Here is a 17,491-nt window from a genome sequence, read left to right as displayed (position 1 = left end):
GTGAGGGGGCTGGAAAACAAATCGTATGAGGAGCGGCTGAGGGGGTTGGGACTGTTTAGTATGAGGAAGAGGAGGCTGAGGGGAGACCTCATCACTCTCTACAACTACGTGAAAGGACACTGTAGAGAGGTTGGTGCTGGTCTCTTCTCGCAGGTAATTAGTGACAGAACGAGAGGGAATGGCTTCAAGCTCCAACAGGGTAGGTTTAGACTGAACATTAGGAAGGAATTTTTCACCGAAAGAGTGATAGGGCATTGGAACAGGCTGCCCAGGGAGGTGGTGGAGTCACCATCCCTGGCTGTGTTTAAGGGACGTTTAGATGCAGTGCTAAGGGACATGGTGTAGGGGAGGACTTTGTAGAGTAGGGTAGATGGTTGGACTCGATGATCCCAAGGTCTCTTCCAACCTCAATGATTCTATGATTCTATGAAACGTTGCTGTAAAAATTGCCTCATCTCAGCATAGGGATTTCTCTACTAAATCAGAAAGTTAAGAGCTTTGTGATTTAAGGCTTTAGGACCTTTAGGAGGTGCTTCAGAAAAAAGGCAAAAACCTAGTAGAATACATTGTAAAGTACTGTTTCTTTTTCTGTCTCCACCTTCTCTTCTTGCTATCACTTTAGTGATAAGAGATCAGAGCAACAGCTGGAGAATTTAGGGGTTTTTGGTACCTTTCAATGTTCTTGATCATTACAGAATCTATATATATACACTCAAATGTTCTTTGAGTCCTACCGGATTCTTGCCTCTGAATGTACTTGTATGACAGGTTCCCTAAATTTAATAATTAATTTTGGTACAGTACCTACTTAAATATCTTTTAATATTTTTATTCTTTGTTTAATTTATCATTTACATTTTGTTGTGAAACTTGGAATTCCAGTTCTCTCTATTTTATTCTGTCATTTTATTATTCATGTTGTTTTGCTGATATCATTTGTATCCATACAAATTCATACAAATTTTCTAAGCAAATAATATGAGGGGTTTTTTAGGTGGTTCATATGAGAGTTTTTTTCTTACATCTACCAGAATTTCTAGTTCTGTCACGCTCTCTTCTAATACAGTAGTCTGCACTGTATAGAACTTTCTAAATGAAGCTCTTGTAAAAAATTTGAGTAGTCACCCTTCCCTCTATGATTATTCTGATTGTTAGTTGTTTTGACCACAGCTGGAAATGGGACAGAGCTCTTGATAGTCCATGTTCTTTTCTGCAATAGATGAAGGCCATTTAGGGTCCTTTTTTGCTTAGAATTCTTTCTTATGGACTAACCAGTACAATTTAACTTGCATAATACTATCATAATTATAGCTCATAAGAATCCCATATGTTTAGATGATAGTTTAATGGCTTTGCATTAAAAACAAATAGGGCCTTGAGGTGGTGCCTTGAGATATCTGACAGATGATGCTCTTTCAGGGCAGAAGTCGACTACTTGAGACTGGTAGGTTTAGATTTTAGGCACAGTAATATTTAGCTACTCAGCTTGCTGTAACTTATCTTCTCAGCTATTTGTACAAGCTTTGGGCAAGGGAATTTAGAAAACCAAAGTTGTCAGCCAAATCCAGCTTCATCCAGGTATTTGAAGAAGTTATTGAAATTTGTTTGTATGGAAAGTTCCAGATGAATCAATTATGTCTTTATCTGGAAGTGGGTTTTTAATCATTAGAGGAGAAGGAGTGTTAACTGGTATGTGTAAAATTTATAAAATAGAGATGATGTTACCATCTTCTGGTCTTTAAAACAAGCTGATGGGAGAGCATGCTTTGGCTAACTGTTTGGCTGTTCCGGGCTCTGGATCTACGTGCCTGCTGGTTGTCTGATCAGCAGATCAACCAATGTGATATCATGAGTCTCTTAATTTCCTTGCATGCTGGAGCTTGCAGTACACCATGGAGTTTGTACTGCCTCTGGAACTTACGTTGTACTTAAGAGTTGCATAAAGATTTTGAAAGCTCATCTCTTACTTGGCTGTCACAGGCAACGCCTGGGTGTTTTCTGTTAGTAGCTCAAGAACTTGTGAATTAATAAGCTTTTGTTTTGAAATAGATTTGGCAACTCGTTTTTTTTCTCTTTTTTTCGCATTTCATCCCAAAACTGAACTGGGTGCTTTCTGATAGACATTGTTCACACAAGGAGTCCTTCTTGCTACTAGCAAGATTCACAATAAAGACTTTTGTGCTACAAACACTGCAGCATTGCTGATATGACTTAAAATACAAAACCAAACCACATTTTTGATGGCTAAACTTCCTTCTTTTTATAAGCATATATGGTATTATCTGAGCCATACATATATTTTCTTCAGAACAAATGATATATTTTAAAAAGCTGACTTCCAAAGCGACAGCTGTGGCATGACGTATAGAGGCACCAGTGTAATAGTTGTGCTCTAATAGCAGTGCTTGTGTAAGAAGTGTATTAACAGCTGCTGTTCAAAAACAGGTTCAGAATCTCAGGACATACAGATAATTTTTTCAAGCATAAGTAGTATGTGAGTTTTATATACTGAACAAATACCAGTGCTTTTTATAAAAAGGCCCTATTTGCCTGTGTTTGTAAAACAGTAGCCTTCCACCTTCTTGGAGTTGTTATTTGTGCATTCTCTTCCTCCCTGTGCCCTGGCCAATGTAATCTCTTTTTCAAGCTATGTCAGAGCAGATTTAAAAAAAATAATAAAGTGCACTGTCATGGATAACTCTAAATGGTAAGAGAGTGGTAAGATGATGATTGCAGAGTTGTTTTGTCCAAGGAAAACAATTCTATACAAGAAATAAGGGGGCTTTTATGTGTTCTTATGAGATGTGATACATGGGATATGCTCAGTAATGAATGTATTTGCTTTTTTTGCTGCAGAATGTGAATGAGCAGTACCTGGGAGATATTTTTTTTGATGCCTCATTGATGATTTGGTCTATAGCATTGGCTGTGATTACTCAGATAGGCCTTTGTTCAGCATTCATTTGTACACTATGGGTCGCATTTCCTTTACTCACTAAGCTGATGATCCATAAAGAATTCAGCCAAAAAGGTATGTGCTTTGTACAGACTGTATACTATTGTATATTGTGTGTTTCCCCCCAGACTCTGTTATTTCAGCAAAAGAAATCACACTCTGAATTTTGAATTGTCAAAGTACACATGTGACATTTTTGTCACAGTAAGTGTTCTTGAACTAAAGGCATTTTGAAAGTATGGATAGCTCTTTAAAAAAAAATACACTGAAAAACATCCTGTGTCTTGGGCTAAAAAGAACAAGGCTATGTAGGGTTATTAATAAGTGATTGGGTACTTTGATGGACAGTAAAGGTTGTTAAAAATACTGTGATATTTAAACAGCTTTTGGGACAAAATAACTGCATAAAATTTCTTTTGTGATACAAGAATGGTTTTGTGGTGTTTTTGAAAGAGTTACATTGGCACTGGCTGTGCAAAAGGAGATCCCCTGTCCATATCCTCAGGGGTGAGGATGAGTATTGTGTATTGGGCCTTGCAGCAGTATATGGATATATTAGTAAAACTGTGCGTTTATGTCCTCTTAAGCTTTTATGGGTTTTTTTGTCTTAATTTTTTTTTTCTATCCCTGATAGGTGCCACCATGAAGTTTGTCATGATGTACATGCTGGGAATGTTTGTTCCCTATCTGTATATGATGTATCTTAGTTGGACTGTATTTGAGATGTTTACTCCTATCATGGGACGAAGTGGTTCAGAAATTCTACCAGATGTGGTGCTGGCAGGATTTATTGTTGTCATCACTATGATACTGTCATCCTATTTTGTAAGTAGAAGTTGTAAATGTTTAAAACGTTTAAACTCTCTCTAGAGTTTAAAAAGCAATGTTTTTCTAAATTAATACTTGAAGTTAGTGGAATTTCGACAATATCTTAAATACTAGGAAGATTCTGGGAAAAATGTCAAAGATTCTATGTTTCATGTTAGGCAAAAAAAAGTCATTGAAGCAGGGCTTATAAAAATATTCCTGTTCTATGATGATGTAGTAAAAATTGGTGTAAGATATGCAATTTAATGCTGGAATCTGAGCAGGCATTAATTTTAGGTGAAGTATATGGCTGAACAATATGTGTACTACACTTTAAAAAAAAAAACAAAAAAAAACCCAAACCAAACGTCCTAGTGTTTTCTGCCCCCTTGCTACAAAGGTTCTAGGTTTGGGTTGGCAGATGTTTAAAAAAAATTGCTGAAAAAATGGAGAAGTACTCACTCCATTACTTTTGGGTTTAAATACTGGAAATTATGAAGAAGTGTTTTGTGTCTGGTAGTACTTAATGTTCTCTTTTTAATGTACTTTCAGTTCCATAATTGGATTTTAGAGTTTTACGAATAGTATCTTATTTCTAAGTCTTGCAGTTTTATAACTGGGATGTCTTTTTATTCTCTAGATTAACTTCGTTTACCTTGTCAAAAGTACAAAAACGACGCTAATAACTTTAACTGCTGTGTTTGTAGTCACTCTGGTTCTGGTTTGTAGTGGAATCTTCTTTCCTTACAGTTCTGATGCAGCTAACCCAAAACCTAAACGAGTCTTTCTCCAGGTAAGAAAAGCCTTGTTGTATATTGTACTGTTCCTGTTTGTTGCAGGAGTATTTGGATTTTTTCCAAATCTTATCACCACCACCCCATCCCACCCCCCCAAAAAAGTAACCATTCCTTCCTTGCTTGAATTAAAAGCTCTAATGATTATTTCTGGATTTGGAAGAATTGCTAATGTTTCCTTTGTTCAGTCTGTGCGTTCAGCTCATCTGTGTCAGAAGAGTGGGGGTTTTAATTGGGGGAGTTGAGTAGGCAATGATAATTTAAAAAGTGAATGTGATGGGAGATGGGCGGATACTTAGAGCACAGTCATCTTCTAAATGTAGGTGTTCTTACGGTATGTTTCTTTTATCTGAGTAATTCTCTTTATATAAATACTAAGATGTTCACTATGCCCAGTGCGTACTGCAAATGCAGTAGACCTTAAGGATTGACGTAGAGGATATTTCAGAACACACTTCTGAATCATGTGAATTTCGGTTTCATAGGCTCTATCATCGTTCTGTGTATTTATTTAATTTTATTTTTTTTTATTTCTAGCATACGAGCAGGAGATTTCATGATCTAGATGGAAACGTGATTAAAAGTGACTCTGGTATATGGATTAATGGATTTGATTATAACGGAATATCTCACATAACGCCGCATGTCCCTGAAATCAATGACACCATTAGGACTCCGTGCGATGAGCAGGCTCCTTTCTGTGGCCTCCCTTGGATCCTGCCAGTGCATTTCATGTTCCGGTTGGTGTCAACACTGCTTCCCTTGAGCACTTACTGACAAAGCACGTTGGTCACTTAACGTGATCTCGCTTATGTAAGAGAGGAAAAAGTAAGGCTAAACTTGGTCTAAAAGTAAATAATCCTTTCGCTTCAGAAGCCACCTGAACTTCTGTCTAGGCGCAGTGTCTTCTGCCAGAAGCTCTGCAAGAGATTGCTGGGTCTGCTGCAGGAGCTGTAGAAGTTGATTTGTGGATAATCAATGTTAGCACCAGTGGAAGAAAAGGTGAAGGGGGAGCCTTCTAAAGGGCAGTTCAGATTTGGAGTATGTATGTCTCTTCCCTTCTTCCCCCTCTCATCCCAGCTGACAGCAGAGGACATCTAGAGTAGCTAGTCACCACAGAAGAAATCTGGCTGCTGTGGCTATTTCTCATGCCCCAAGAGCCCTGTGAGCAGAAATGTAGCAGTCTGAAGATGCAAATAGTCTTACTTATTTTATTGTTTTTTAAATTAAGCCACGTGAAGGTAATGAATGAACACACTGGTGACTATTTTTCTGTTAATATGTCCTTTAAATATTTGTCTGGGCACAGTCTGCTAATTTTACCTGCCTTCTGCTAGAATCACTAGCTTCTGAATATTTCATTTAGTCACAGCACAGTTAGCTATGCTATACAAAAAATTTTTCTTCTCATCTTTAATACCTCTGAGTGTTGCATTGAGAATAAGTTAGAATATGTTTTTTCCACTCCAGGAAAAACTGGTATCTTCCTGCTCCAGAAATTTTTCCAAGAAGCCCCATTCACTTTAAAGTTCTGTCAAAGGAGTTGATGCCCTGGGACAATGTGAGGTTAAGCTTTGAAGTATCTGGTAAGCGACTTCAGCTTCTGGTTTGTGATTGGTGTTTATTTTTATGCCCATGATATATCAGGTGTTGATTCCAGTACTGCAGGTTCTAGTGCCGTTCCCAAGAGAGTGAGCTTTGTGAGATTAGCATGAATTCAGTTCTGTAACACTGTAACATTTATCTCACTGCTTTGAAATAATTCAAACTTCTTCAGTAGAGAAGGCAGTGGTATCATGTTTTGGAAAACAGGCGTAGTAACACACCGGTAACACGCAGGAAAATAGATGGTTGTTCTGGTTCCACCTGTTGGTCCATCTAGATACATGTCATAGAATCATAGAATTTCCCAGGCCGGAAGGGACCTCCAAAGGTCATCTAGTCCGACCTCCCCGCAGTCAGCAGGGACACCCCCAACTAGACCAGGTTGCCCAGGGCCTCATCGAGCCTCTCCTTGAATATCTCCAGGGATGGGGCCTCAACCACCTCCCTGGGCAACCTGTTCCAGTGCTCCACCACCCTCACAGTGAAGAACCCTCTCCTAATCTCCAATCTAAATCTGTTCCCCTCCAGCTTGAAGCCATTGCCCCTCGTCCTGTCACTGCAGGCCTTTCTAAACAGGCTCTCCCCAGCCTTCCTGTAGGCTCCCTTCAGGTACTGGAAGGCTGCTATTAGGTCTCCCCGGAGCCTCCTCTTCTTCAGGCTGAACAACCCCAGCTCCCTCAGCCTGTCCTCGTAGCAGAGGTGCTCCAACCCCCTGATCATCCTTGTGGCCCTCCTCTGGACCCGCTCCATCAGGTCCATGTCCTTCTTGTATTGAGGGCTCCAGACCTGCACACAATACTCCAGGTGAGGTCTCACCAGAGCAGAGCAAAGTGGCAGAATCACCTCTCTGGACCTGCTGGCAACGCATCTTTTGATGCAGCCCAGGATGCGATTGGCCTTCTGGGCTGCAGCTGCACACTGCCTGCTCATGTCCAGCTTCTCGTCCACCAGCACCCCCAAGTCCCTTTCCTCAGGGATGCTTTCCAACACCTCACCCCCTAGTTTGTATTAGTGGCGAGGATTGTTCCAGCCCAGGTGCAGAACCTTGCATTTACTCTTGTTGAACCTCATGAGGTTCACCTGGGCCCACCTCTCCAGCCTGTCCAGGTCCTTCTGGATGACATTGTCATGACATGGATGACATGTCCTTGTCTCTGCAGGTCCAAGTCACATGTCTCTGTATGTCCGGCCGCACGAAGGGTCGGCTCTGTCCAGCTGGTCCCTCGGGGACGGCACGCCGGTGGCTAGCTTAGGAGGAGACTACTTTGTGTTCTACTCCCACGGGCTGCAGGCTGCGCCATGGCGCTTCTGGATAGAGCTGACGGTGAGTATGCTGCTGCTGAGACCCAGAGATCCCTTGGTCTGACCTGTGGTCACCATTTCTGCATGCTTTCATGAAAAACCTCATAATAACTTTCTTAAGCTTTGCTTTATTTGATAGATCCTAATTCTAGCTTCGCTCTCTTGGTTTGTCCCTCGGTTTTCTATATCAGCAAAAACAATATTTTTGATGCTTAGTCCACTAACTTGCCCAGCAGCCAATGGGAGAATGTTTTCCTTGTCTTGGGTTGTAAGTTTGAATTTCTCTGTTCTTAACATCATGGTTCTTGAACTTTTATCTTTGTTGCTGTTACTTCGGAGTCCTTTTTCCTCTTGTGAGTAGTTCCCTTTTCACATATTTGGTTTGCTCGATTCTGGAAAATTACAGGGAGTCTTTGATGGGAAACTTACCTGTCTTGAAGAGAGTTATCAAAGCTTTGTTTTCTAAATTTTTTTTTACATTATTTTCAGTTGGAAGCAAGCCTTCCAGTGTTGCTGTTCCAGTGGGATTTATGATCTCTGCCCTCGTTAATTCGCCAAAGAAGAACTTTTTACAGATCTGTATATTTTCACTATAGGTTTTGCAGTGTCTGGTTCTTCAAGTAAATATTATAAGAACTTCCAAAAGTTCAGGAAGTCCCTTGTTCTGTCTTGGATCAGGCAGTGTAAACACTTAGCCAAATAATCCTCTGAGGGTACTTGATAAAGGTGATCAGGAACCTGCAGGGTGGCGAACTTTGCAAGATTGATAGTGGCAAAGCCAGGCAGACAAAGATTTTCAACCTAAGGATTCACAATAGAAGGATCAGTGTCATTGCTGTGTTGGAGTCTGTGTCTTGATTTGTCAGCAAAGCTGACAGATAAAGCACTGCAGTTAGAGCACGTGTGAGCTGTTTAACGTGTTGGAGGCGCTGCGGTCGAAATACCTCGTTGCAAGTTGAATTCAGATTGAACTCAGCACGTAACCGGGCTGATAGGTTTGAAGGTAGGAAGTGTTTTAACGTAAAGAGCTGCAGGGTGAAGTTTGTTGCGTAGATATTAAGTCTGTAGAAAGGTACATCTGGATTGATCTTACGTTTAAAAGCCATAAACAATCATAAAGACTGTGTTGCCCTTTTTTTCACTTTTCAGGCCCCTGAAAAGCATTCTGATGGAATAGTCTCCCTCGCCGTAGCAGCACATTACTTTTTTGGGGAAGATCAAAAGTCACCTCAGCTCTCTGCCTTACTGGAAAGTTTTCCAAACTGGACATTTTCTTCTGGTTGGTCCTGCACTTACGACCTTTTTGTCTTTTAACGTCGACAGCACGGCTGTGCCAGTAGGGTGATCTCTCTGACACAGCATGCTGTTGTAGCAGACACATTCTAACAAGACACCAGAGACTATAACAAGAATTTTAAGTACTTTTGGTGACAAATGGTGGTTTTTGGCAGTTTGACTACTTGAAGCATACTGCTCTCTTGGGGATATAGTGATATATGGTGTCAATGTGAATACAGTTCACCTTGTTTTCTTCCGCTGAAATGGCAGTTTGATTAGTGGGTTTCTTAAAATGAGAACTGCATTTGAGGAGGTGTCATTCGCATAACGTGACGGCAACTGTGGTGAAAGGGCCTCGTGAAATTATTTTTGTATTATGTAAAATATAACCATACTTTGCACACACGTGGGGTTTACTGCCTACCAATCCTGTCCGTCCTTTTGAAGTAAGACCTTCAGCTAAAAGATGCTTGTTCACATGGGGGGGGTAGTGCTGGCAAAGCTGCAAACATTACTTTTGTCACTGAAGACTATGATGCTTGTGTAGGTTGCATTTACAGTCCTTGGCAAATGCACAATGCAGAAAAATTGATATTATGATGGAATGTGGTAATTATTTATCTAGATTATTGTCTCCAAATAATACATCTCCGATAAAAACTTCAGTTCCTACCCTTTTGCCTCTATCTTCAGTGTTACAACTTGAGTGGGTAAGTTTGACCTGTCATCTTTTGGTTTTATTTCTGTTGGGATCTTTCAGTATCAGTATATAAGCATGTCACTTGCTCTCTTGTATGTAAGAGGGCTAAGTCCCCACTCCCTCATGTGGATGTCTTATTATTAACCTACTCTAAATTTAAAGTTATCTTCTAATTTATTAGAATTGGCTAGTTTTTGGTATCTCCTCTGGAGAGACTTTTGGTAGTGTGACAGTATTGCACTTTGCTAATACATTTAACCATTTCTTAAAATACGGTTTGCTTTCCATAAGGAAAAATACCAAGAAGAGTCATCTTTAAAAAGATGTCTAATATGTCTGGATTGCTCTTGTTTTAATTCCACAGGATGGGTTTTATAAATGACTGTGAGTGACTTAGAATGTTGTCCAGTTTTAATTGACAAGCTTTGAGTTCAGAAACCACTGGTCTCTTTGGTTTTTTAAATACTCCCAGGTTTTTTTCAGCGCAGTGTAATAGTTAGTGTTACTTTCTGAAATTCAAAGAACTTTGTGTACCTGAAGTAACAACTTCTTGCTTTTTTCCAAACTATACATAAAACATTCTGTGACATCACTGCCATGTTACAAATTGTGCTAATTAGTATTTTGTTCATCTCATGAGTATTGCCAAATCTCATGCAAAGCAGATTTTTGCATGCATCATCATTTTGAGTACTGGGAAGTTTACAGGACATGTGAAAGAAAATTTTGTAAGACTGTGTGAGCTGCAATGGACAGCAGCTCCTGGATCAGCTGTTTTTCCTTCAAATTGTTCTGCAGTGGTGTATGCTAGTGGCAAGAACCAGTTTTATTTGTTATGATATACATTCGTGAAGATTGCAAACCGACTCATGGACTAGGGAAGGAGGTTTAATTACTGTAATCATAATGAACTGGCCATAAACCTTAAGACCAATAGTCTTTCTACATTAACATGTGCATTAATCATCACTCGATTGTATCTGATTTGAAACTACAATCCCTATATTATGCATTTATTATTTTTTTAAGAAGTACTATTAATGATTTGAAAAAGAGTTTTATTTCATAACTCCTGTGTCTTGAATATCAATAAATGTTTTGTACTGTACTCTAGCTGATGCACAGCTAGTTAGCTGAAGCTGCACTGATATTTCCCATGTTCCTCAGTTTTGATTTTTATCTTGTGTGTTGCCTCTGATTTAAAGCTTTGAAAAAGTGCTGCGTGAAGAATTTGTACTGGGAGCCAAAAAAATAAAAATGCCTGTCAGCAATTTCTGCAACTTCAGTGAAGCAATAACTTTTGCTAACTCAGGATGTAGCCTTTATTAAATAATTTAATTATGAGGGATGTCTAGTTTGTTGTAAATTTCTATCTTTGTAAATAAAGTGAAACTTAATCAGTGAAACCCAATTTTCAGCATGATTAAAGGCATATTTGAGTTGGTTTTATTCATTGCACTAATGTTTTATTTAAGCTTGGGGTAGAAATACTGTTAAAAGCCGGTGGAGTTAGGCAGCTGGAGTTAGAGCTATGTGGAAGATATGCATAGCCATTAATGTAAAATTATCTGAGCTGAGAAATTATTAAGATGAGGGCTCTGGCTGGTTGCCTGGAGAGGAAGGTTCTTCTTGAAACAAGATGTGGTATGGAAGAGTCACTGGTAGCAGAGCTAAGTATTTTTTGCAAAACTGATAGTTGAGAGCAAATTTTTGTTGATCATGGGTAGAAAAACCAGATGGAAAATCTTGCTAACTGTTCCAGTGTCCATCTGCTTTCCCATTCAGTATGAGCAGATTAGTCTTCTGCTACTGTCGTTCATTATTTCTCATTAAAAGTAGTGTGTGTCTTGCTCTGTGAAATATACAAAAAGCAAGCAGCTGGTAATTTTAAGGCTAGAAGGGCATGGGAGTAGAAAAAGTTTTCATTCTGAGCAGGGGCAGTAAGCAACCAGTTGAGTGGACTTCCCCTGTGTTCATCTGAAACAATTCACAGCCCTTTCTAAATTGCTTTACTCTTCCATATTGCCCAAGTTCCTCCCCAGCTTTTGGTGGCCTTGAGGCTCTTATGTTCTCTATTAACATACATAGTGCTCTGTTACCTATCTATAGGTAAAAGAGCTTCAGAAATAAGTACTTTATCAACTTAAGCATGTGTTTGTGAAGGAGGCCTGTACATCTTGTGGTTATGCGGTCTAAGGCAGATGGCCTGGCAAGTAGATGTATGCGTTTGAAGAAAGGGTGTTGAGATGGGTGGGATGAACAGAATTCCAGCCATGGTACACAGACTGACAGACTGTTGAGCTGAGCAGAGCTGTTCTGTGTTAGCAAGACCTGTTTTAGTAAGTCTCTCCAACCTAGGTTGGGTTGCAAGCCTGCTGGAAAAACACTAATCAAATCGACAAGATCTAACAAGTCCATACAGAGCTAATTGTAGTGTACGGGGCAGAGCTGCTGAAGGTTTGCCTGCCTCATAATGCTGTTCAGTCTCTTTTTCCTGGGTGCTAACCCCAATCTAGTTCTTGTTAATAATCATCTAGAAGAAGCCTGCAGGATGACCCATTTTTAGAACTTGGTATAGCAGTTACATGGTTAAAAAGCCACATGAGGTCAGTAACCCTAATCCAGTCACAAAACTGTGTGGTCAGACAACGTGAAGTGCGACTTCTCTATTGAAGATAGAACATGGATTGTCAGTCTTCATGAAAATCTGTTCCAGTCTTGGAGGATAAATTAGTCATAGAAATTAGTCAGGCTTCCCACTCCCCTGCAGAGGAGGGTCTGTTGAGTTGAGACACTTTACTGTTTTGTCAAAGCTTGAGAACATGCCAAGGATAAAGCTGAGACTTGAGCAATAGGTATAAGCCAATTCAAGGAGATCTAGCCACTGCAATCTCTATTTCAAGAAGGGTGTGAAGCATCACTGTCCATTTAAAAAAATAGCTGTTTATTGGTTTTTTTTAAATTTTGTTTCAGAAAGGTGTCAGAATTAGTCTTGAAGGTTAGCAGTAGTTCATCTAGAAAGGAATAATTCTGGATTAATTCTGGAACAAATGCGAGCTTCAGAGCCAATAGGTACAGGTGAATTTAAGTAATTGTCTTATGAAGCTGCCCATGCATGGTTTATTCAGGGATGTTGATTTTTCTGTGGGTGGTGGTGTTGGGTTTCTTTTTTTGATGGGAAACAATGATAGAAAAAAGTTATGAAAGAGGGTTTAGGTGCCTTATGTCTGATCTGTTTAGCTAGATTCAGCCCCCAGTTGTGGGCTTTTGTGAAGGCTCTTCTTAGTGCTCTCTAGTAGCAAAAACTCCTTGAAGTTTACTTCTGCTTAAGGTGGTACAGAATAAATAGAAAACTCAGCAACTTGTACCTTTCATTCTGAGTTTCTATGTTAAATGCTGGAATTACTTTTGCCACTTATCATAAGCTGGCATTCATCTCCCTGCCCACTAGAATAGCTCAACAATCTTCAGCTCTAGAATAGGAAACTATGGTAAGACAGTAAGTTGGGTCTGTGGCCTTATTTTTTTTTCAGCAGAAGCCAGTTTATCTGACCCTCAACAAGTCACCCATCATCTCTTATATCACTTTAGCTGTAGAAAACTGCCCTCAGTTTATAATGAAAAGAAGGGACCTCTTTTGTACAGGTTCTGGCTGGATGATGCATTTCTGTACTTCTGTTTACTTAGCAGTGGATCTCCACCTATGGCTTACAGACACTTCGGCTCTAAAACTGCTCTGGTTGGACTGAAACACACTAGTGAAAAATATCCTTTGTTTGACAAAAGTGATGGTGAAAATTTATCCTCAGAAACATGACGACTCAAGCAGTTCTGCAAGTATACTCTGTGTGAGAGGAATTTTTAAATGGAGAACAAGGAATCCAGCATTGTTGCTGTTTTTCAGAGGCAATTTCGTGCTGGATGAGAACCAGATCAAGAAAACTTGGTGATATGGAAATGCTAGTGAAGGAGGAAATCGGCATTTTTCTATGCCATTAAATGCTAAACACTTTAGGAGGCTCATGAGAAGCAGGGCAGCCAGTTTTACATGAGCTGGATAAGCAAAGTGAGAGACCGTGAGTTGGAATTCCATAGAAAATGTTCTTGCTTAACTGGTTAAATGGCCCGTTTTTCCTATGTTAAGATTGAGGCAATAGTGCATATTTGTAGGTGAATAAACTTTTGTGGTGGGTTAACCTTGGCTGGGTGCTAGGAGCCTGCCAAACCGATCTCTCATGCCTTCTCCAGAAGGAGAAAAGAAGATGAAAAAGCTCATGGGTTGGCACAGGGACATTTATCATAGAATCATAGAATCATTGAGGTTGGAAGAGACCCTTGGGATCATCGAGTCCAACCATCTGCCCTACTCTACAAAGTCCTCCCCTACACCATGTCCCTTAGCACTGCATCTAAACGGCCCTTAAACACAGCCAGGGATGGTGACTCCACCACCTCCCTGGGCAGCCTATTCCAACGCCCTGTCACTCTTTCAGTGAAGAATTCCTTCCTAATGTTCAATCTAAACCTCCCCTGTTGGAGCTTGAAGCCGTTCCCTCTCGTTCTATTGTTAATTACCTGTGAGAAGAGACCAGCACCAACCTCTCTACAGTGTCCTTTCAAGTAGTTGCATAACAGGCAAAACAAACTGGCCTTGAGGAAAATCAATTGAATTTATTGCCAATTAAAAATAAAGCAATATAGCAACAAAGAAAAAGGAAAAAATCAGAACACCTTCCCCCAACTTCTCCTTTCTTCCCAGGCTCAACTTCAGTCGTCTACCTCCTCTTCCACAATGGTGTAGAGGGATCAGCGATGGTCCATCAAAGGTTAGGTCATGGTCAGTCCATAGGAGTTCCCCTCTGCTGCTTCTTCCTGGTGGCACTGTTCCCCTGCTCCACCACAGGGTCCCTCCCCTAGGACCCAGTCGTTCATTAACTGCTCAGCTGTGGCTCCTCCTCTGGCTGGGGCAGTCCTTCAGGAACAGAACGTTGCAGCAGGTCCCCCATGGGCCATGGTTCTGCCAGAAAGCCTGCTCCTCCGGGGGCTCTCCCTGGGATACAGCATGGATATCTCCTCTGTGCTCCGTGGTGGGTTGCAGGGGAAGAGCCTGCTTCACCATGGTCTGAAAAGATTTAACTGCTGAACAACAGTACCACAACACTAAGAATGTTAGTGCATTGGTTAATTTATGTGTTTAATTGTACAGATCCACAGGCTCCGGGGATCTCTGCTCCTCCCTCACCTCACATTTCTTCCCTAACTCACCTCCCCCAGAGCATCTCTTACCCCTTGTTACATACATTACCAGAGAGGGGCCACCAGCTTGGCTGAGGAGCTCAGCTGTCACCCATGGGGCATCTGACTCACCCAGGGACTTTACTCACCCAGGCCACCCCTGCAGCCCCCCTCGCTACCACACCCTTGCTCCCTAAACCCAAGACACCTCTTTTCAAAACAGTGGCTGGATGTAACTTCAAAGATGCACCAATATGGTAATTTTAACTGAGAAGCTTGGTACCTTCGTCCCGTGAAACAGGCCATAGCTGTATGATGTGGCCAACTCCAGCTGTCCTCATGGGGTGGTTCCTTTGCTTCTCTGAGAAAACCTACTTCAGTTTCACTTGACAGTAATTTACCGCCAACGGCTTGAAGTCAGAAGTAGTTATTTTCCACAGCAGTAACTTCAAGTAAAGTTGAATACATTTGTCTTTTAATTACAGGTATAACAGCAGTGAAATTGAAATACAAAATTAGCACATAAGATTTGCATAGAGATAATTACTACTAAAGTAGTACAAACTTCTAAAATTTCACAACTAAAAAGATTTAACTGCTAAACAACAGTAGCACAGTAGTAAGATACTAATATTTAAGAATGTTAGTATATCAGTTAATGAATGTGTTTACTTGTACAAATCCCAAACCTGAACAGCAGAAAGCTGATCAGGATGGGCTTGGCTTACATCATTACCACAGAATCACAGAAAAATATTAACTCGAAGCACAGTTTTTATTTCTTTTAACATAGATTAAGCAAGGTTTTTTATCATAAAAAAGCTTTAAGTATCCCCGTATAACAATAATGGATTTTGACGTCAGATCACAACAGGCTGTAGGTATGATAGACATGTGTAACCAGTAGCTACAATGCAGTCTAAGCTTAATGCTGGGACTCTTTAACCAGATTTCTTTCCTGTAAGTTCAATATTCGTTTTCAACTCTTAAATGGAAATTCAAGCTGCATTCACTGAAATCTCCAGCTTTCCGAGTAATACTTGCAGTTATTGCACTTGTACTGGTTGTATTGGCTTAGTGAAGCCATTCTAAAGCAACAGTTCAACATTTGTACATTTTAAAGCACTTGATCCTATCTACAAAGGAAATAAAGATGATAAAAATCACAATTTATTTCAACTTAATTGTGAATATTCTTAATTTTCAGAGTTTAAATGGATGCGCATTTAGAAACTACACTAGAAAAGCAACAGATGCTATAACTACCCTATGATGACTAGTTTGGTCCATGTCAGTAATCAAGTGATGTTATAAAAAATAAACTAGTTTATTTTGTATAAAATGAGTAATGTTGCATTTTTGTTCAGATTGCACAGTACAAACAAGCTAATATCTAAATTAATACTGTTACAGGTAGTTATTACATAGGGACAGCAGCTAGAAAAAATAAGTACCTCCAAGCAACAGAATTCTGCAGCCAGCTTTCCATAACATTTTATGAAAGTTAAATATGTCTTAGTTACAAGTATGCATATTATAAAATGTTTGAAAAACGCTTACATATGAGCTGTTAAACTAATTTTCCATAGCAAGAGTATATGATGATTATTTACATTTTAAAAAAATCCATTTTTTCAGAAAAGAATTTACAATGAAATAAATAACCTTCAGCAATCCCTTAAACCCCAACCACAAGATCTGCAAGCGGCAGTAAAAAAAACCAGGTAAAGCCACCTTGTGTCGATGTCAGGTCAGTGAAGTATATGCCTCATCCAGAAAGAAGTGCAACTCTGCTTTAACTTTACTAGGCATCTAGAAACATGCACAATACATACAGGTACCTTCAAATACGGTACAACCTTGAGTATTTTGTACAAGAGTATTCACAAAAACATACAATATATATTTTACAGTCCTTTAATACAAAATACAGATATCAAACCAAATCTGAACTGCATTGATCAGACATTTCTTAGGCAGGCAAGCTACGTAGGATAACAGTTTTTAAATTTAATCCCCTCTTCACCTTTTAAAGTCAAGCAAAAGATAAGCAGTTTCTTCAGAACGTGTTGGTGATGTCAAGATACTAATGAACATCAGTCTCTGTGTGTATTCACTGTCTCTCTCAAAACTCTTAAGTATCAGAACCTAAAGCTGCAGTCTGAAGAAGCACTAAAAAAAAAAAACCTTGCCTCCTTTTGAAATTATCAGATGAAACTGCTGCTTAATTATCCCCACTAAAGATTTCAAAGATTGAAATATTTAAAAAAAAAAAAAAAGAAAAAAAAAGAGTTCACACCCAAAACGTGGAAGCATGTCTAAGAGCTGGTTTGCTTCCTTTCACACCTGAAGCTTGGGAAGTTGTTCCTCTTCCGTTTAAGACACAATACAGTCATAACTGCCTTCTTGGAATGAATCCTCATCCTCTGCCTTAGACTTGTCCTCCTCGTGCCTGCTCACGCTGACGCTGCCAGCATCGCTCTGAGGGTTGGTGCCGTGGCTCAGCGAGGTCCTGCTCTCCTCAGCCCTGGGGTTCGCCTGTTCCGTAACCTTAGAAGGATTCGCTGGCTGAAAAGCTTCCGGCTGTACTTGCTCCTCTGCTATTTCACTTAGTTTCTGGATCTGTGGTTTGATGATATTTAAGAATGGCTTGTACCCGGGGCTAGGAAAACAATGAGATAGAACACCATGAGTGAATTAAAAAATAGTACTTCTGTCATATGCATGAAAAGCAGCGTTTCTTGGGAGATGTTTAATATAAATGAGTATCATCTCTAATCCTTCCTAATCTAATCCAATCCAGAAAATCTTTTT

General features: G+C 39.9%; 2 protein-coding genes across 4 annotated transcripts in view; one reads left to right on the top strand and one right to left on the bottom strand.

Annotated features, from left to right (window-relative positions):
- ERMP1 (endoplasmic reticulum metallopeptidase 1) overlaps positions 1–10,891 on the top strand; it is a 22,071-nt gene extending 11,180 nt beyond the window's left edge. Inside the window, exons 9-15 of the mRNA XM_014953936.1 lie at positions 2,857–3,031; positions 3,591–3,781; positions 4,404–4,556; positions 5,095–5,297; positions 6,028–6,143; positions 7,323–7,486; positions 8,614–10,891. Of these exons, the coding sequence (XP_014809422.1) occupies positions 2,857–3,031; positions 3,591–3,781; positions 4,404–4,556; positions 5,095–5,297; positions 6,028–6,143; positions 7,323–7,486; positions 8,614–8,778 (1,167 nt within the window). The 3' untranslated portion in view covers positions 8,779–10,891. The remainder of the gene's footprint in view (positions 1–2,856; positions 3,032–3,590; positions 3,782–4,403; positions 4,557–5,094; positions 5,298–6,027; positions 6,144–7,322; positions 7,487–8,613) is intronic.
- Positions 10,892–15,124: 4,233 nt separating this feature from the next.
- RIC1 (RIC1 homolog, RAB6A GEF complex partner 1) overlaps positions 15,125–17,491 on the bottom strand; it is a 50,445-nt gene continuing 48,078 nt past the window's right edge. For all 3 annotated transcript variants that reach the window (XM_014953930.1, XM_014953934.1, XM_014953933.1), the window contains exon 26: positions 15,125–17,339. In XM_014953930.1, the coding sequence (XP_014809416.1) occupies positions 17,054–17,339 (286 nt within the window). In that variant the 3' untranslated portion in view covers positions 15,125–17,053. The remainder of the gene's footprint in view (positions 17,340–17,491) is intronic.

Source organism: Calidris pugnax, unplaced genomic scaffold, assembly GCF_001431845.1.
Source record: "Calidris pugnax isolate Ruff unplaced genomic scaffold, ASM143184v1 scaffold178, whole genome shotgun sequence".
In the NCBI taxonomy this organism is placed as follows: Eukaryota; Metazoa; Chordata; class Aves; order Charadriiformes; family Scolopacidae; genus Calidris; species Calidris pugnax.
The sequence above is the reverse complement of the archived record's forward strand: the minus strand, read 5'-3'. Positions and strand labels throughout refer to the sequence as shown.